The sequence below is a fragment of the Corvus cornix genome, chromosome 1 (assembly GCF_000738735.6).
Source record: "Corvus cornix cornix isolate S_Up_H32 chromosome 1, ASM73873v5, whole genome shotgun sequence".
Classification (NCBI taxonomy): domain Eukaryota; kingdom Metazoa; phylum Chordata; class Aves; order Passeriformes; family Corvidae; genus Corvus; species Corvus cornix.
The window spans coordinates 51,350,345-51,371,372 of NC_046332.1; the positions used below are offsets into that span (position 1 = coordinate 51,350,345).

Genomic DNA, 21,028 nt, shown 5'->3' on the forward strand with positions numbered 1-21,028 from the left:
GGCAATGCTCTCAGAGTTCAGGTAGCATGACAAGCTGTACTCACGTATTTGATGTCCTCTATTCTTCCTTGCTTGGTAAATACAGAAACTACACACTATCCTACTTCTTGTTATGATGATTAGTTCCTCTTATTTTTCCTCATTTGTTCTGCATCTGTTTCCACAAACCATAACACTGGCAGCCATAACTGCCAAAAAGGAACAAAGCTTATTATTTGTCATCAATCCAAATAGATGCACAAACTATATTAATTTACCTTTCAGCATCAGTCTTCGAACCAATAAGGAACCTAAAATGTAAAGTACATTTTCAGTAATGACTTGGACTAAAAGAACATATTTTTATTATCACAAGGCTTCAAACAAATGACAGTGCTGTGTTTTTTTCATACCTGCTCAAAATACAAACAATAACGTATCCATTCAATGGACTGGGTATTATTCAGTACTTGAAACACACACTTGACTTCCTATCTATATATATAATATATACACATATGATCTAATATGGTCTCCTTTAATAGTAAATCACCTACAAAGCAAAAGGCAGAATATAGAAATTTTGGATTTTATATATTAAAAAAAATGGGAGTGAGTAACTACTACAGAATTATTAGTGTAAAAAGTACAAAGGAAGAGTTATGTATAAATTAACAACATACCAGTACACTCAGACTGAAATACAAGTGTCCTGAGGGGATGTCAAAAACAGCCTTAGGCATAATATTTTAAGAAACGTTCAGTTTGCATTGTTTGATTTTACTTATGCCAATTGCAATTCCCTGTGATCTTCCAGACCTCCTAAATAAGTATCTCTCTTTTGTGTAACAGTTATGGCTCGCAAACCTATTACTATGCTTTTTAACTTCACAGAACTTTCTCTTTCTCCAGCTCCAAAAAGAAAAAGCTATTAAAAAACCCTTTTATTTTATTGAACAACAAAAATGCTTACTTCTCCTTTCATTTCATATGGCAGTTTGCTAATGAGGAGTTATCCAAGTTTTGTTTAATTGTCAGTGTCTTACCAGTTATTTCCAAAACCCTCCAGGCATCTAAAACCTCTCAACTAATTTAATTCTCAGCCTTATTACAGAACTCTAAGCTAGCACTGCTGTTCAGGGAACATCAGTACTAAGTATGTGTGCTGGTTTTGGCTGGGATAGAGTCAATTTTCTCCATAGTAGCTGTTACAGGGCTGTTTTGGATTTGTGCTGAAACCAGTGTTAGTAATACATAGGTGTTTTAGCAATTCCTAAGCAGTACCTACACAGGCCTTTTCTGTCTCTTACGAGCAAAAGGGCTGGGGTGTACAAGAAGTTGGGAAGTGATGCTGCAAGGACAGCTGACCCCAAATGACTAAAGGAGGGGATATTCCATACCATACGGCATCATGCTCAGCATATAAAGCCAGGGCAAGAAGGAAGAGAGGGGTGGGGGGAGCATTTAGAGAGAAAGCATCTGTCTTTCCAAGTAACCATCAGGTGTGATGGGGCCCTGCCCTCCTGGAGACAGGAAAACACCTATCTGCCCATGGGAAGTGGTAAATGAATTCCTTGTTTTGTTTTGCTTGCATGTGTGGGTTTTCCTTTACCTACTAAACTGTATTTAATCTCAACCCACATGGTTCCTCACTTTTACCCTTGCTATTCCTTCCCCCATCCCACCATGGAGGCCGGGGGAGGAGGGAGTGAGTGCTTGCATGGTGCTTAGTTGCCAGCTGGGGTTAAACCACAACAGTATGGAAACAAATAATAAGTAAATAGCTCAAGTCTAGGGATAAAATATTCTTAATACTTAATACTTTTAAGATTTTCATAAAAATAAGAGAATGATTACATACTAGATGATAAAAGTAACTTTCATTAGCGAACTAAAAAGTTTGCTCAGTCTCACTGCTCCTTGCCTTACTGAAATTTATGGGCTCTACTCTGCTGCACAGGTTCCTCTACACAAATAATCTGGTACATACAACAAAAAGAGCCAAGAACAGAGAATCTTTGTAGAATCACAGCCAAACCCAGCATATTCCAAACAATTCAAAATTATGAAGCTTCTTAGAAGCTCATGTTTTTCTTCATTTATTTAGTTTAACTGGATCTAAGAGTAAACAGAATATAGTCAAGTCTTATGCTTTCATAGCATCAAGCAAATTTTGAGAACAATTAAAATTCTGAGTATCACCAAAAAAGAGTGCAGCAATAATCTCTTATGGTGTCTCCACAATCTGCATGATTGGATTTGCTGGTAGTCTTATTTTGCCCTCTATGTATCTTTAATGTAAAAGAATGCACCAATTTAACAAGAAAGCACATTTGAAATATGATGGTTGCTTGTACACATTTTGTTTTGGTTTGAGTTTTTTCGTGTTAAAAAATCTTAAATCAGACATCTAGCTCTAGAGTATTTTTATGACTGAAAATGATAAGTAATGTTTGTTTTCCTTCACCTATTGGATCGCAGCATTGTTTAAAAAAGAACATGTAACTTACTGTGATGGAGTTAATAGGTTGTCATTTTCCTCATCACCTTTGAGTGTCTGAATTTTACCATAGTACAAGGGATTGCCAAGAGACTGAAAAATGGTCAGTTTTGTTTTTTGAAGCTGATTACCAACTTCACATTCAAACACATAATCATCCTTCATTTCCTAAAAAGACAGAATGAACTAGTAAGTCTTGAACAAGCGTTAGCTGAAACAGTGAGTAAAACAGAGCAGCTCTATGTACAATATTGAGTAAGAAACATTGTATAAGTAACTCTGAACATAAGTAACACTCTCTAGGAAGGGGTGCATTATCTAAAATGAAACTGATTCCAGAAGTTATATTAACAGGATGAGAGGAAAAAGAGTTTATTGTCTCTTAAAAATACAAAGATATCGCAAACCCCAAACAATCATGTTAGACATGGAAAGGCAGACTGGGTAAACATATATAGAAACAGTTTTATATGAATTATGAAAATGCGAAAAACGTTCAGAGTAAAATGCTGGAGCTGAACATTAAGTTATATGGGAAAGTATTACTTTTTTCCAATATGCAACTACGAAGATATCATGATACATGCTGTTAATAAAGATAGGATCTTGCCTCTGAAATTATAAAAATTAATCAATTATTTATGTCTGATTATATTAAATTACTACTTCTGATCAAATCACATAGTTTGTGCCAAAAATCTTAAGATTCAACTTAAACATTGCAGAAAGAGTTTTTTGTAAGAGGCATTTAATATTAATCACTTCCAAAATTTAACATTTTGATTTCAATAAAGCTCTTTTTCATCAGCCTTTGAGTGTCTGAGTAAAGAAAGCAATTTGTTGTGCAAAGTACTGCTCCATGTAAATTATTATCCTTTCTTTCGTACAAGCTGCTAATCCTTGTATTTCTGGAAAATTCGAGGAAATCAGACTGATTACATGCTTGCTTACTGTATAAAATTACAAGTATCTCTGGTAATCTTCCCATGTCTCTGTAACACATGGAAGATTAATTAAATTGGGGGAGGGAAGATTATTCCACATTACATTGATTTTGTTGAAATAAGAGGCATTTTAACTAGAGACAGTGAAGTTTGGCCAAAGGTCTAAACTACTCACGTGTGCTGGCCAGACAGTTGGTTGTGAGTCATCAGACTTGATAGACTTTTCCACTTTGGCATATTTTTCCACCTTAAAGAAAATAGAGAGATCAGAAAAGAAAGAATTCCCTATGTTATGAATTCAGAGAAACTTAACTGAAGAACCTTCAGAACTTTACATTTTTAGCGTTACACCATATTTGCTACGTTAAACTTAACAAAAGAGTGAAACATGGTTTCAGACTACAGATTGAAATCATTGCCTGCAATGTGGAATGGTTACGTAACTTCACAGTAACAGTAATTCCTAAAGCCTCTGATTATGTCAGGTACAACACAGTTGAAGTGAAAAGAGAGGTTTGTTTGTAAAACTTACACTGTCATTTCATGTGTAATTCGCATTCTTGCCAGCCCTATGTCCAAAGCTACAGTCTTGTCTAGTCTACACTTTTAAAAAAATCTCAGAATCTCAGTATACTAGAGAAGACTTGTGGGAAGGGACCTGGGGGTCCTGGTTAGTGGCAAGTCAAATCTGAGTCAGCAGTGCCCTGGCAGCCAGGAGCATGGGAGCCTGGAGCCATGTTCTGGGGGGCATCAGGCACAGCACTGCCAGCTGGGCAAGGGAGGGGATTGTCCCGCTCTGCTCTGCACTGGGGTGGCCTCACCTCGAGTGCTGAGGGCAGTTTTGGGTGCCACAATGTAAGAAAGATGTAAAGTTACTAGAGAGTGCTCTAAGGAGGGCCACAAGGATAGTGAAGGTTGTGGAGGGGAAGCCATATGAGGAAATCACTTGGTCTGCTCAGCCTGGAGGAGACTGAGGGTAGACCTCACTGCAGTTACACCTTCCTCCTGAGGGGAAGAGGAGGGGCGGGCACTGATCTATCTCTTCTCTGTGGTGACCAGTGACAGGAACTGAGGGAATGGCCTGCAGCTGTGTCAGGGGAGGTTTAGGCTGGATATTAGGACAAGGTTCTTCAACCAGAGGGTGGCTGGCACTGGAACAGGCCCCCCAACCCCCCAGCATCAAGCAGGGCACAGCATCAAGCCTGAGTGCAAGAAGCGTTTGCATAAAACACATGGTATGATTTTGGGGTTGTCCTGTCCTGCAGGACTACGAGTTGGACTTGATGACCCTTTTAGGTCCCTTCCAACTCAGGATATTCTGTCAGTCCCTTCTGTACACTAGTAGTATGTGTTTTAGCAGTGCTAGCAACTAAGAATGCGAAAGTGCCTGGGAGAAAAATGCACACAGAGTGAACAAAAGAACTCTCAACCAGAATTCTCTGTATAAAATTTAAAACTTTTCAAAAGATTAATGTCCCATAGTATAATACAGCAAAAGAGAGGAATTTCTACCAGGATGAAAAGTGACTAATTTTTAAATAACCTACAGACCTCATTTGTTTTTCTGGGTTTTGTACTCTCAGACAACTTCAAATAGACATGTGCTCATTGAGCCCATGGAAGAACAATACTAACAATTTGTTTGCACTGATTACTTCATCCAAACTATTCTGTTACAATTGCAATACATTACAGTATGGCATAACTTGTGTTTATACCTTATGGTACAGAAAAGTAATTGTAAATGTTAAAGTCACTCCCCTTTTTTAAAAGTCATTCTTTGATACTGGTTACTTCTTAGATACTTATTCATATAATACAATTTCTAATAATTGCTAATTATACATAATTGGTGGTCTTACATCTACTTCAGAAGGAGCAGTCAAGTAGCAAGGGTTCTGTTTCCACATATCCACGCACTGGAAGATGAAAAAGAAGGATTAATATATTAAATACTTTAATTAAATAGTTAGAAGTGTATTACATTACTTTTCAGAACACGTACATTTCCAGCTTTTGAAATTTTGAGGTCATACTGCTGGGCTGCTTTCCTCTCCTTCCTTTTCTGTAAGTAGTCAAGTAGTCTGAGCTGAGGTGGAGTTGAATAGTGAGCTACTTCTTGCTGTCTGTTCAGAGAGGACCTTGAGTACCTTTTGAAGCACCTATGGTGAAATGACACTTAATGTTGTGAAACCATAAACATTAAATTCTCCACTGTCTTGTGTACAAACACAGAAATATGCAGTGCACTGCTACGTACATTGAGACTAGAAAGTTTTTAAATACCAGTTTGAAATAGCTTTTCTGGATTACACTGCACAACCTCAAAACTTGATTATATTCATAAAACATACTTGTATTCTGTTCATCTGTTTCAGCACTAAGAATGGGGTTATTTTTAAAATGCGTAATTTAAGTACATCATCAAAATGAGTAAATAAGAAGTTGCCAAGCTTAAAATATTTGTGTATTGTCATAGATTTCCGTTGCAGCAAAAGATCTTTGTAATACTTATGTAACTATAAAGTTAAAAAGACAGTAACTACCCTGTAGTCTTTGTTTCATGACAAACTCATAGGTACAGTAATGCCATTCTGTACATTCATTTAAGCACTTTTCCTATTATTTTAATGGAGTATTTGTTGACCACCAAGTCTTAATTTCAAGGATAGTTTGATCAATTTCATTACTTAAATTTTTTTAGAAATTATCACTGGTTTGGCACTAGCACAGTATTTCAATGCAAATCCAGTTTTAAGTATTTCAGTAATTGTGACAGACCATTAATATCTTTCCTTTTTACAGACTGAATGCAACTCTTGTGGCAGAACAAACATGATGAACAAATGTTTCAGGCTTCTGTGGAAATAAAAAAGGGCCCAACCATACACAAAAGTGAAACAATTTCAACATTTTGTACATAGTACATACCACATTATTTTAATTTTTTCCATTATTTTTATATGCTTACACTTCTTTTTGGCCCCAACATCAAATAGACAAATAATTCCTTTCATTTGTTCATTCAGGATTAAACTTATACATAACTTTTAACAAATTAGAGACCAATATGCAACAAAATATTTATGTATTTTACATTACTGAGCTGCCATCTGACTTTGCTTACACAAAATCTATGCAAAAAAAACCCCAAATCCAAACTGCAAATATAACAGATCATGTTAAGAAAATAAATATACACACTTTCCTTTGATACAAAAATTAGCATACTAAAGCATCTACTAGTAACTGAAATATAATACAATATTGAGCACTTAAAAATATGATATAATTTCTTACTGTTTCTGACACGTTCTTATTTAAGCAGGTATTACATAGGAGCAGCTAAATTTTCACATAAAGCATTACTTGTATTTTTCTTTGAAAACGTGTTTCATACTGAAAACTACCGTTTCATGGGGCGAGTGTTCATCTTCTGTTTGTTGTACAGGAGTCTGTTTGTAGTACAGGTCACTGCTATTGAAGGATCAAGACACAAAGGCTCTGCTGTAGCCAAAATAAGTTGGCTCTCAAGTAGGAGTTTGTCCTCCTGTAATATACACAGCTATTAATAAATATGAAAATACGACAACTTTTACACTAGTTAAGTTCCTATATACCTATGCATGTGGATATTATCTTAGAAAAACAGAAAAAAAATGTTAAGCAAACAAAAAATTTTAATAAATTTTATTTTGTTGTGTATTTATAACATCACTGTAAAGTTTTTAAATAACCTCTAACCTACCTGTGTCCATTTGTGGTTGTCACTTGTTATAGAATGCACATCACAAATTAAAGTCTGTGGAAAAAGACATAATGGTAATTAGCTTTCAGCTGAATAACAGGATTTCTTAACATATGTTCAGTAACAATACATATCCAGTCTAGGAACTACAGTACAGTAACACTGAGAAATTACTCAAGGCTCTTCTTTACCTGCATTGTAGGTCGCAAAAGAATGTGCTTGCTTTGGTACGTTGGAGATTTCATGTTACCAGACTGCCTATAGTCACGTATTTCTGCTATGACACATCCACAATGGAAAATATTAACCTGGTTGAAAGAAAAACACCAACTTTTGAATAAACAAATATTTACCAATCTGCCCCTGCCTCTACAAAGAAGTTTGTTACAAAACATATAAAATTCAGTGAAACTATGAATAAAACTACTGACTGTGTTTTTCAGACCAATGGTCTTTCCTGTGTACCTAGACATACCAAAAATACAAGCTTCAAATGCAGTGTTTTCATATACCAGCAATGCAGTTGGTAAGGAATTCCCATGCCAAATGGGAATTATCCATAATGATATAGAACAAAGGAAATTTTGCTAGAGCAGAGTTGATGATGTTCCACAGCCCTAATCATAGCAATCTCTCTTTTATCTCCTTCTCTTCAGTGTTTACTACTTTTTTTTCCCTATATATCGATAAAGTGTTTATTTGGGGCATTAAATACTACAGTTTCAAATGCACAAATGTTTTATGTCTTCTGCTTACAATCACCTATGTGAAGCAGTCAAAATATCAAGGTCTATCTGGGTACCATACGTAAGTTCTTTTTGAAAACAAAGCTTTCAAACCTGAGATTTTTCCAAAAGATCAACCAAAATAGGTGGTAGTTCCTCTGCATCCAAATATTCAAGCAGCTCTCCTTCCTCATAAGGCAGACGAATGGTCTCGGAATCTGAATTTAAACAAAACACATTACCTTTGTGTTTCAAGTTCAAACATTACCAATGAGAAACCTAAAACTTGCCACAGGAAAAAGCAAGGTTGGCAGAAACCTACCCACACAGACCATTTTTTTGCATAGTATTAATTTCTACATCCATTTCTGCTCCCAGAGCTTTAATTTGCTCTTACTGTGCTGGTTTTTGCTTCCAAGTGACATAGCGTATGCTCTTATTGCACGACAGTACAAATGGCATGAACGTGTCACCAAACTGGAACACAAATGCCTTTAGACAGACCTAGACATGGGAAGCAGTGAAAGAAACAATCCAACAGAAGGAACCTGAAGCGAGATAAACTCGGACATGCAGCTCCAGAAACTAAGGGGAAATAAGAGAATGGAAGGCTATCAAAAAGAGTCCTATCTACAGATTTACACTGTAGATAAACAGCTTAGAGCTTTATGTAAATTTTTAGCTCAAGTACAGTTGTTTGTTCTCCCTGCCCCCATCCACCCCCAGAACTATGTTGGAAGTGAAACAGTTAAATGTAAGCAACAACACATCCTAACAATTTATATAGCATTCTGAGTATTTTTAAAATTCATGAGAAGAATATTACCTGAACCATTTTTTCCCCTGAGCATCAGTGAATAACCCTCATTTCCTGGATAGAGGTTCACCACTAAACATGACAACGTCTCCTGCATAACCAGCTTCTCAAGTAAATTCACATTTCGCCTCAGCTTCTGCTTTAAAAGTAAACATTGCTCATGAACATAATACTATGAAATAATTAGCAGAAATAAAAACAATTGCTAAAACATGATTTAGATTAATGACAAATTACACATGAAAACAAGCCCAGTTAAATTTAATTGTACTGTGTTCAACAGAGAGAACATATTATACATTATCACACATCCTTATACACATAGATTTTTGTAAAAAATCCCACTTCTAAATTACAAACCCTAGAACCGGAAGTCCACAGACAACAGTTAATAAGAAAACCCCTATGCTACAATGTTGTAACTCTAGCGTGCACCATTATTTGTACCACTTCTACGAAGATCATCAATCCAGTACAACTTGTTTGATAACAACAACAAAATATTTAGTACTTTCAGACATTCCTAACAGGAGAAGATATTTCTCTCCAGGATTAAAATAATGAACTGGAGCATTTGGAAGCTTTCTTAATTGCATTTTCTTGTCTGTATTTGCTGAAATCTCATCCAGCAGCTGCAGACATTATTCCCTTATTTAACTGTAAAACTACTTTTTTGATGCACATATAGCAGATTTTTATAGTTCACTTAGTGTGTTTCAGAGACCACAAATACATCCTACAAATTGAAACATTTGAAATCCCCTTACAACTTAAGACAATGAATTCTAAACCTCAGAAAATTTTACAACTTCTGGTTGGAGGCCACACTTCATCTCTGAATACCAGCTCTGGGTACAACCATTAATTAGGAGTTAACCTGAGTGCTCATTTGTCTTCTCATTCATTTTTACTTCGTTGAAAGCAGCAATACAGCAGATTCCACAGCTTGTTCTTCTTGTTCCACTTGCATTCAGAGTTTAGCAAAGTAATTTGTGCCTTTTACACCGTATATTTAGCATTGATAAGCCTGCTTGAGCCTCTTTGCCAATATTACGAAAAATTTTCACAAAACTTCTTAGTTTACCAGCAGCTGGAGAAATAAATCTGAATTTACAACAAAATTACAGGGTCTAAAAAATTATCCACATTTTTCCCATGGCAGTCATGCTAAGCAGCTGATTGTGAAACAGTGATAACGACAACAATGCACATGGCATTGACAAGGACCCTGAACTTGAACATAAGTGCCTTTGGTGACGCAGGATTAAGGCAGAATGAACAGGTCACTCAAGCCAGTCTAGGCCTTACTATTCATATTATGTAGTCTTATCTTTAGGTAACTACTACAGGAAGAAGAGTTTATACTTCTTTTAACAAAGAAATTAAAATCAAAGTATTTTCTCAACTTGCCTGTTTAGACAGAAATGAAAAGCTTCTCAGCAATTTCCACCTACCTTTATCTCAGGCTCTTTTTCACATTCTTCAATATATAAATCATAAAGTTTTTGAAATACAGATTTTCTGAAATTAAAAAAACTCAACATGTAACCAAAATTAAATCAAAGAAGTGCTATTAAAAAACTAAATACTGAAACTCTTAGTACCTTCCACTGGATAAATATTTTCTTTTGGGAGGTCTCTGACGGGCACTTTCAATGATATACTAGAAGAGAAAAGTAAACCAAAAAACCAGCATATATTACAAAGGAATTTAATTCTAGTTATCACACAACTTGAGATCACTACCAGACAGCGTTCCATGTATACAGAAAGCAATTAAAAGTTATGGTACATGACTGTTCCAAAAGTGCACTAAAGACCATCTGGTTTATGTTACAGTCATCAATAAGAACACAGCTCTACTTAGCTGTCAAACACAGCATTTCATGGCTTTGCATCAGTTCCATGCAAGGTCTTGATTCTACACTCACATCTTGTAATTACAATAGCAACTAACACTACAACACTACTGTACTTAGTTACCACTACTGAAATTAGTGTGGTTAACACGCTAAGGTATAACCAAGTTTATGCATACTGGCTTGACAACATTTACAAATCAAGTACTCTTCAACATGATAATTTCAGGAAGTTCTCACTTTGTCTTTTGCATTTACATTATTTTTCTCTATAGAGCTTTACATTATAAATACAATTCACGTACATTAAACATTTGAATTAAAAAAGAACAAGAGAAATATCATCCTGCAGTAAATGTGATTTATATTCTAACAAAGTTTTTTCAAATCTCTATTGTTTGAAGTATTTTGATTAACAGCTTAGTTCAGAATTTATGTGAAGAGAGGTTCTCCCACAGGAACATGTATTTCCCATAACAGGGTTCAAGATAACTGTTACACCAGATGTCAGCATGAAAGAACATGAATGTGAAGGCACTTGCCTCTTCATTTTCACTGGGCTACTCCTAAAAACACAAACAGGATTTTACCATATATTTCTGCGAGGTGTCTCTGTAGAGCCCTGCTTATTTCACAACACACAGATTTACCGGTTCAAAAGGGGAAAGCTCGAGTCTATCACTTGCACAGTCTATCACCATTGCACTTGATGTTCTCAGTACAGTAAGTAAGAGAAAAATACATGACAGCAATTTCAGTGAGAATTTCGCAAATTCAGTGTTACATATACAGGTGGTTACATTCGTATATATTTATATAACGTGGTTTTCCACTGCTTTTCAAAAGAAATAAAAAACAGCTGTTGTATTTTTATAACTGTGAGAGCCATATATTATGTGCAAATAAGTAATTTAGCTGTTTCTTACCTCAGCACGATCCAATGCCAGTTCTAAAGCTTGTTGCTGCAAGAATCACAAAGGGATTTTTAGAAATTACATGACTAGTTTAAACATCCTCATACATTAAAAACACCCCAAAAACTCTACTACTCCTGATAGGAATTTATAATTAGAAGATGGGCTCAAAAATTCTTTGGCACATACTAAACTTAGCAGCTAAAAACTCATGTAACTGCATCGCAAGGCTTGGCTAAACTATGAAGCCTTAGAACAATGAAAGGCAATTAGAATTAAAAGTAGGAATGGAAATTACACCTAATAAAAGCAGTAGCAAATACTAACCAAATTAGTGATGACAAGTAGCAAACCTGACCTCCTTTGTTAAGCTGGTCACTAACTAACAGAAAGAACAGGCCAAAATATCCCTGAACAGACATCCAGGAAGAAAACATTTAACTTTTAGATACTGGTGCCCAAGTATTGGTCAAGTTATTTTTCACAAAATGGAAACAAAGATCTTGTGCTCAGAATATTATTTTGGCATGTAATACAATTTGACAAGTGTTCCTTATGAACATACTGTTAGGTGGCTAGGAAACAAAACCAGCTCCCACTACAGACTTCCTCCAAGGCATGCTAAAAGTCCGCCCAACCCTACGAAACACAGCAAAACCTGCAAAAGCTTCTCAATGTCCCAGAGCATAGTATACTCAATACCATTTATTTTAATGAATTTAGCTCCCTTGGAATGTCTGTTACTTCAGTTCACCTGCAGTTGATATACCTCTATTTCAAAAAGAGCAAACAGCTTCATAGATCAGAATTATGAGTTCTTGGACTAAAATTTGACAAGTATTTCAAACCAGAATAAACAAGTTTTTAGACAACAGTGTCAAAAAAAACCAAGAAAGTCTTCCTTGGCTCCTAATGTTCCTTCTCTGGCACTCACTTAAGCTTTGACACTTCCTTTGTGTGGGAATAATGTGCAGCTGCTAAATGAACCAGACAATGAAACTGATTTGGGGCAGGGAGGAAAGAGAGGACAATATTAAGAACCAAAGTGTTGTAGGAGAATGCCATGGTCTTGATTCATGTCCAGGTAAGTCCAGAGAAGCAATGCATTAACTTCGGTGGCAGGTGGACAAAGTCCTTAGGAATGTACATATGACAAGCTCTAATATTCAGTAAAGCTTAGGAACATTTGTAATAGGTACCTCTTCCCAAATGTGTGTTTGCCCTATTTCCTCAGTTTAAACCATCCCTATCAGCTGCTCCTTAAAGCAAACACCTCTACTCAAGCCTCAAGGAACTGAAGACACATGAGCCATGTCCAATCCAAGATAGCAGCAGTTATTACAGAGATAATATTAGAATATGATGCAGTGAAGAAAACCATACTACACAGCAACAAAAGAACAACAAAAAAATATACAACAAAACCACTCATGTAATGCACCTAAAACAAAATTTCTTACCTGTTCATGAAAATCCCCCACCTACTTACTGTGCTATTGTGTGGTAGAACCTGCCACGACAGAACATCTAAGTTTTCAAATGTCTAGGTGTTTTTAAGAAAATGTCTAATACTGACGCTTTCTATATAAGTGGATATATCTAGTAGAAACATCTACAGTGCTTATGTCTAATGGGTTACAGCATGATTTCAGATATTCAATTCACTGACTGCTTAGTGTTAGGTAAAAACCCATGGCAACATTAGCATCTGTGAATACAAGACTACTATGTAGAAGCAGGATTTATATGCACCCAAATTTCTGCCAACACTCCTGACTGAAAAGACACCACTAGCTTGATAAGGCAATTCCTATGCTGCACTGGCCAGTAAGTGTTTAGTAGTATTCACAAACTATGAAAGAAGACACCCCTGAAGAAGGAAATATCAGAATTCAGCAGCGACAAGCAAACTAGGTTTTTTTAAAGAAAATGTCAAATATTAATGGCATCCTTCTCATCAGCCAGACAGCTAGCAGACTAGAGGAAAAAGATCTGAAAATATATCATCTGAATCTTAACTTACCATTGTAGTTGAAGCCATGTGGCCAAATGGCAAAAGAAGTACTTAAGGAGTTTCATGCAGCAGGCAAAGAATCATATTTGATGGTCAGACTTGGGGTACTGAAAAGAAAAAAAAATCAAGGAAAAAAAATACCACTGAGAAACTAAATGGACATTTTATTTAAATACAACATTTTTAGTGGTTAATTGTACTTAAATCTCATTTGCATAGTTTCCTTTCCTCCAAAAGTAGGAACAAGAGCTCCATTCGCTGCTAGTGCAGAGGTTCAGTCCAATGACTACTACTGCTTTTCACAATCACCTTACAGTGGTTTTATTCAATAGTAAAGCAAAAAGCTTATAAGTGTATATATACTTTTCTCTACTGCAGCAGTCTACCTAGACTATCCCAAATGTCACATCCTCAGATGCACACAAGGCTAAAACGTTTAATGACAAGCAGAGCGTTTAGCACACCCCATCAGCTTTGTTTTGCTTCTGAGAAGGTGTTATTCCATAGCCAACACCTCCACTAGCGGTGTCTTGTGGCATTGTTTGGTTTAATACTGACTCACAGCAAGCTGTCAATCAGGAAATGAAAATAATTTGCTGCGGCCGCCTCCGCGGAGCCGCCGGGGCGGAGAGCGAGCGGCGCAGCCACCGACGGCAGCGGCCGGCCGGGAAGGGCCGGGAAGGGCCGGGAAGGGCCGGGCCGGCCCAAGCCAAGGGCGCAGGCCGGGCCCCCCCGTCCCGCCCGGCCCAGCCCCGGCCCCGGCCCCGACCCCGTGCCCGCCGCCCCCTCCCCGGCTGGTGCGGGGCTCCCCGTGCCCGCCGAGCGCCGGTACCTGGCGGCCTCTCCCGCGGAGCCCCCGGCACAGCGGCCCCGCCGCCCGCCCGCGCATCCGCCCCCGCCGCGGCGCCCCGGCCGCTTCCGCCCGGCCGCTTCCGAGCCGCGGCCGGAAGGGGCGGGCAGGTCGCCGTGGAGACCGCGAGGGGCGGGGCAGCACCGGGAGCGGCCGCGGCGCCGCTGAGGAGGCGGGAGGGTGCGTGCCTGAGGGACGCGGATGGGGGCCGAGCAGTTCGGAGGGTTTGGTGGTAGTAAAGAGCGCTGCAAGCCAAAGGTTCAATGCCCGTGTGAAGGTCAGGATAGGCTTCTGTGTGTGTCAGGGGTGCTGTGAGGATATTTGAAGGGTTTTGGTATGTCCATCTACTGGCCCTGCACGGGACCGTCCCCAAGAGTCACACGATGTGCGTGAGAGCATTGTCCAAGGACTTCGTGATGTCTGTCAAGCTGGTACTGTGACCACTTGCCTGGGGAGCCCATGGGCATATGGAGTCTATGGGCATCCATACTCTTTAAGTATTTCCAAGCTCTACCAGGGACATCTACGCCATACATTGTTCATATGTCCATGGGCAGAGCACTTTTATGACTTGTAGCATGTTTTTCCCAGTCGTTTCTAGCACTTCTGGCTGAGTCATAATTTATTTGTTCACAGCAATGAGCAAATGTGTTATCCTGTGAACCAGTAGCCAGTCCTGTAGGAAAAGCCATACCTAACACCGCTCTTCAATGCTTTTGTTAACCTTGTGATGCAGACATGTCCTAGCAAGAGGTGACTTGAAAACCCGAGAAAATTCAGACACTGGGAGCTCCAGGTAGCTCTGGATAGAGTGAAATGCTTCTTGTAGAACTACCCAGGTACTCTGTCTTGGTGCTGACACTGCTTTGGTTTCCGCACTGGATTCTTAGTAGCCCTTCTGTGTCTTACAGGATAACTGAAACGTTGGGAATCAATTACCAGTGGTGCCTGGAGTCTCTCGGATGTTCTCAGTGCATAGAATAAAACGTCTGATGAGATCACTGTTCTTCAGCTCTGGGCATAAATGAGTTGGACACCTAATTTCAGCAACTGGAAGGCTACTTTATTGATTTTTTTAGGAGCCCATGTTGTTCCTGAACACCAGAGAAAAGATGACCAGGATCCTGTCTTGGTCCAGGAGCGGGTGGCAGTTCTTCCTTGACTCATCTAGGTACTAAATAGGTACATGGTCCAACAGTTCAGCAGCTGCATTTGATCCAACTTTGAAGCTCCTTTGAGGATGCAGTTGTGCCATCCTTTGACCTAAATTCTCTAAAGTTCTGTGTTGTGTGCCTGGGAGTACCAGAGTTCTGTAGCCATATAGATAAACTTGTCCCAGTACTAAATTGCAAAGCTGTTTTACATTTTCCTGTGCTGTTTCAAAATTAAATGGCTTGCAGGCCTATGAATCTGAGTCAGATTTATATGCTGAGGCTGAGACAGTGGTTCAAGTACGGTCTCTCTCATTTGAGTACAAACATTAAAAAGAAATGACAGCATGCTGTGAGTAGAAAGTGCTTCATTCAAGTGAGACAGACTGTGGGCATGTGGATGATACTTAGGGCAAACAGATGCGAACTCCTGAATTCTGACTCAGTTATGTCATTGACTTTCTGTGTGGGCAGTTATAAATCCCTGTGGTATCATTTCCTACCCTGGTTATGTACATCTGTATTTAGGACTTAAATGATTTGCAGACATGCAGAAGCCCCACAGCTTCCATTTACTTTTAAGGTCAGATACACCTTGTCAGGTATAACCATCCAGTCTTTTGTAGGCAGGTATTTCTTATTTGACTGTTTAAATAGAATTTTAGAGGACTGGCAAATGTAGCACAGAACTTGAGGGAGATCTGTGTTCTTCAGCTGGAGACGTTGCCCCTGTCTTAGCCTCCTGCTGGTCAACTAAGTCACTCCCTTGGGACCTCTTGGCTGCATTAAAGGGTTCCTCTGACTATGGGAGCATTAACACATAGAGACACCTAGAATTATCTGTCTCCATCTCAAACTGGGCCTTTCTGCAAGAGTTGTTCATGCCTCAGTTTTGAGATGCTTAGTAGAGACACCTTAAAACAGCCTTGATTTTCAGAATTGTCTGACTTAGTGTCTTAGGCATCTTTTTTGGTTGTCTGGACCGATTACTAAAGAAATTGATTTACGATTGCAAATTATCTATGATTTCTATGAGACAAATATAACACTTGAAGCTACTCTCTTCCAATCATGTATTATTTTGAAAGTTTTCTTCTGATGGAAGTTGCAGTGAAGGTCCTAAAGCTGGACTATCCTATAGACATTGCAGGACATTGTGAAACCTTAGGAGGATGATCAGGGAATTCACACTACAGATATATGGAACACATGGAGACAATCTCTATTCTGTGACTTCTTCAACATCTCCATTTTTCTCTACCCTGAACTTATTTGCACCTCTAACACTTTACTCCCCAGTCCTACATAAAAGATTGTCTCACTCCTACCAGCATGTAGGAGACATAAAAGAGGAGCAGGATGGGCAACCTGGCCCAGAATATTTAATTCCCATCCCTTCTTCCATTGTTCCCCACTTGTTTAAACTTGATGGCTCCTAATGGTCACAACAAAAACTGTTCAGTAGGAGATGAGGTGCGTAAAGACTTGCTTGGATTTCTGTACACAGAAATGGGGATGTCAGGGAATGAATTTAGGAACTAATAATCCTTTTCAGGATAGCAAATAAAGCAAGGAGATTTAACAGAGATGATAAATCTGAAATGTTGTGAGCCACGGAGAGTAAGCCAGAGGATGAGGTTCCCAGGACTGATTTTTGGATGCAGTTTTTCTGTTTTCTTGAGAAAGGTGGGGAGAAGGAAGTAAGAACTGAGAAGATGGACAGTGGTCAGGGTAGATCGGCTCCCTGATGATCTGGAGGCAGGCAAGGCAGTGTTAGCTTGGGCCTGAGGAGGTTATGCAATCCAGGTTGTACTTTATGTAGGAAGGCTGCTCTGGCTGGTCCTTTTCTTGCTGTGGGCTTACACAGAAACCATTATGAGAATGCTAAAGCATGCCTATACTAATTAATGTCTCATGGTGCTAGGTCAGTCTGTTGTTTGCATTTGGATTTGGAATAAGTGTCATATTCTTTCCAAGAGCCAGGGAACCTGTGGTTGGAGGAGTTTGGCACTGAAGGCACATTAAGGAGAACTTAGGGCAGTACCGATACAGCCAAAAAATCTAAGTATGAATCTATGATGCCAAACTTACCTAGGTTGCTAGCATATAAAGGAAGGCTTACAACGAAGCCATTATACTTAGAGTATTTCAGGGAAGAGAATTTTGTCCACTACCAGTTGATCCAACATGACCAATCAAAGCAGTCAACTAAACAGTGAGGTTGCCATGGCAAACCATAGTGGAACAATAAAACAAGGCCCTCTAATTAAGACAATGATGTCTGAATGCAAGAATCTCAGTGTAACAAAGTTAAGGGCAGCCTCAGGATCCCTAGAAATTTTTGTAACATTATTCTTATTTGGCAAAGTATAAAATATGTGCTTTGATTATGAGCAAAATTAATGTAGATATTGAATTAATTAATCTGTAGTAAGGATAGAAATAGGATATTTTCTTCTCCTTGAAAGAATAAAAAGTGCATCTTTATTGAGCTGCTTCTGTAATGAATAAGCAAAGAAATGTACTATTTCTACATAATTAATTTTTGGTTGGCTGCTCTGACTGAGTATTCCAGACTTCACGAGTAAAAGATTTGTTGGCCTTCTCTTGCAGAACTCAGAATCTGGAAAACATATCTGCATATTTGCATTTTTAACTTTTACAGATGATGTGAAAGTGCAGCACATTTGTCACTCTTTGGAAGAGGTATCTTTGTTTAATTTATTATTATTATTATTAATAATAATAATAATAATTCCAATGTTCTCTCTGTCTAGTTTGGTCTGATTCCCATTTGCTTAGTTCACAGCAAATCAGAACAACATTAGTTGTGTGACTAAGAGAATCAACTATATGAGTGTTTTCATGAGGACTTCTGTGCTGGAGACACATGTAGGGCATGTAGGAAGGAGCATGGCAGGGTATCTGTGGCTATCCTGTTAAGGCTGTCCATGCATCATTTACCCTGTGTCAGGGGTAATGTGGTCTGAAAGAGGCAGACCACATTTCTATCACTTTGTGTCTTTCTTTGACCTTCTAGATGAAGGCAGCTGAATTTAATGTTGTCTCTTGCATATTTTCTGCAGTCTTTATGTGGAAGCCTCCCATATTTAATTGGAAGATCATTGCAGTAATCTTTTCAGAGCTCTGGGTTTAATTTTCACTGTGGGACAAAAATAACAGGAAACCTAAGATCCTCAGTCTTTGAGTAACTGGACTGTATCATGCAAGTGTTAAATTTTTACTGAATGTAATAGAGGTTCATAAGCCTTTGCAGCAATTAGGTCTTAATCTAATTCTTAGATGATAGAAAAATGGGAATGTACTTAACCTGTCTTACTTGTTTTTCTGAATCCAATAATAGGTATTTCTTGGTCTGAAGGTAAGTTAGCAAAAAAAAAAAAAAGATAAGTCAAGCAAACTATGTGGATAACTAAGAGACTAATAATGGGGTTTACCTAATACAGAGTTCCCAATGGGAATGAGCAGTCATCTGCTGAGAATCAAAACACCTCATCAACCAGATGGATGTTGGCATAAGACAAACACAGTACTGCTGTTAGCCTGCAATTAATTTTCATCTGTTTAATAAAACAGCTATTCCTTGGCTGATTGCATGGCTTTGCTGGAAATTCTACATTTTCCAGGTTTAAATGATACTGTTTATGAAACCAAGTTAGCATGTTATTCTGCCTGCAGCAGTGTGCACTGAACCCACTAGAGGTCAGGGCTGTACTGCTAAGGTAAATGATTAAAAATCAACTAGAGAGAAATCTCTTAGGAGGTTGCCAGAAGTGAGAATTTTTTGAGAAATTATGGAAAATTATGGAAATTTAGAATATGTTACATTACTCAGCCAATACTAAATAATCCATTGTATTTACTACTGCTGAAGTAGGTCAGTTTGGCAGGTCCATGGTTATTATAAAATTATAGAGCAGTGACAAAAAATATCTAATCTGTTTTTTAATTCATATATCTCTAAAATTCTATTAAATTGCTATTGCCGTTTTAGTTCCAGCTTTGTGATTGCATTTTATACACTGGTTATCTAAGTGTCTACTTGAAGAAGATCAGAGACAGGTATAAGGAATTTTTCTTAGTTCCGTAGAACAAGGGTTTCTTCAAGTCCTGTAACCTTCTCAGCAACATTTTAAAGGAAGGGGTTACAATACTAATGGTTTGTAACCCAAAGCATGGGCAAGGTCTTTGACACAGCATTTCACACATGGTCCTGGGCCTTCTGCACTTTACTTGGTGATAGTAAGAACTGATTTAATCTTGTTATGAATAGCTAAAATACAGCACATGATCACTACTTTGTTCATATTTTATTCTGCTCTTTAGTAGTTTCCCTTTTGTAAAATCCATGCATGCTAAAGCAAAGAGAGCCACAAGGCTCATGGCAAACCTTTACAAAGGCTTAACACTCTGACTACACCAGTGCATGTCAAGGCCAAGGGACAGCAGATGAGGAGCTTCCAATTGCTTCTGGTGTAAGAAAGGAAACATTCTTTTTTCTCCTGTATTGACTGTCTGAGATGACCAGCTCCATCTTGTGACAAGAACAGGCAACCTGAAGAGATAAGTATTTATCCAGACTGGAAGTGATGCTCATTTCTTTGCCATTGTTTGTTATGAGATCAGTGTCTAACATATCTGAGACATCTCTCTCAAGTGACCAGACTTTAAAAAAACAGCATTCATTTATCATTTTGATGTCTATGTGCATTATGGGTGTGTGCCTGCAAGTGGGGGTGAGAACAGCAGCACCAGCTCCTTGCTGTGCCCGTGGCATTGCAGGACGGATGCACGCCTGCCTGTGGAGTAGGTGTGCTCCAAGTGAGTGCTGGGGGAGCTGCAGGGGAGGGCTGTGGCTGCTATAGAGGCACGTGCAGTGGGATTGTGCTCCTGGCTTTGCTGGCATTCTACCAGCCCAGTAGCCATATTACATGACCAGTAGTCAACAAATCCCAGATCAGGTTGACATGTGACGTCTGCCATGTGTGGCTCTGGAGTAGTGAAGCTGCAAAACCACAGCTTGAAGGGACTGTGGGAGAGCCAGAAGATTGAACATTAAACTGAGAGCAAGATGTTTGAAAGATCTGATAGTGTTTTATTTTTATCATTTTTCCCTCCTTTCCTAATTTTTTGAAAAAATCAATGATTTAAAATTTCACATATGCAGTTGTGTTTTTATCCAGAATAACTAAGATTCTTTCCTTGATAATTGGCTTAATTATTCTTTTAAAATCTCACACTGACAGATTTGATTGAATTTGGACAATGAAAGTTGTTGTTATGTTTCTGAGCAGGTCTGATACCAGTATTTGCAGGAGAATGCAATGTGATGTGTTTGTGCATTTTTAATACTCCCTAGCAAAGGAAATCCTTTTGGCTATGTGCTGGGATTTGTTTTCAACTTGTCTTAGTGAACCAAAATTAGGAAAAACAATGTGAACTCTTCTAAATTTTTCACAATATTGTAAGATGGTGCAGAACAAACTTACCTATCTCTGTCAGCAGG

The 21,028-nt window shown here is 38.4% G+C and overlaps 1 protein-coding gene and 1 long non-coding RNA gene across 11 annotated transcripts in view; one reads left to right on the top strand and one right to left on the bottom strand.

The window, feature by feature from the left end:
* The window catches only part of SUPT20H (SPT20 homolog, SAGA complex component), a 30,017-nt gene extending 15,623 nt beyond the window's left edge, over positions 1-14,394 (bottom strand). For 7 of the 10 annotated variants that reach the window (XR_005603793.1, XM_039566625.1, XM_039566654.1 and 4 more), the window contains exons 1-15: positions 14,333-14,394; positions 13,510-13,607; positions 11,499-11,534; positions 10,318-10,376; positions 10,168-10,234; positions 8,723-8,852; positions 8,011-8,114; positions 7,363-7,479; positions 7,172-7,225; positions 6,834-6,973; positions 5,429-5,585; positions 5,286-5,342; positions 3,599-3,670; positions 2,490-2,647; positions 258-290 (exon numbers count right to left, since the gene is read on the bottom strand). Coding sequence is in view for 9 of the 10 variants with exons in the window: in XM_039566625.1 (XP_039422559.1) it covers positions 258-290; positions 2,490-2,647; positions 3,599-3,670; positions 5,286-5,342; positions 5,429-5,585; positions 6,834-6,973; positions 7,172-7,225; positions 7,363-7,479; positions 8,011-8,114; positions 8,723-8,852; positions 10,168-10,234; positions 10,318-10,376; positions 11,499-11,534; positions 13,510-13,527 (1,202 nt within the window). In the remaining variant the exon portion in view is untranslated. The remainder of the gene's footprint in view (positions 1-257; positions 291-2,489; positions 2,648-3,598; positions 3,671-5,285; positions 5,343-5,428; positions 5,586-6,833; positions 6,974-7,171; positions 7,226-7,362; positions 7,480-8,010; positions 8,115-8,722; positions 8,853-10,167; positions 10,235-10,317; positions 10,377-11,498; positions 11,535-13,509; positions 13,608-14,332) is intronic. The other 3 variants (XM_039566667.1, XM_039566640.1, XM_039566631.1) reach the window with 1 other exon arrangement.
* Positions 14,395-14,542: 148 nt separating this feature from the next.
* Positions 14,543-18,907, top strand: LOC109144706. The gene is made up of 2 exons (XR_002045616.3): positions 14,543-14,627; positions 15,262-18,907. It is a non-coding gene; the product is annotated as an uncharacterized LOC109144706 (long non-coding RNA).
* Positions 18,908-21,028: the final 2,121 nt, after the last annotated feature.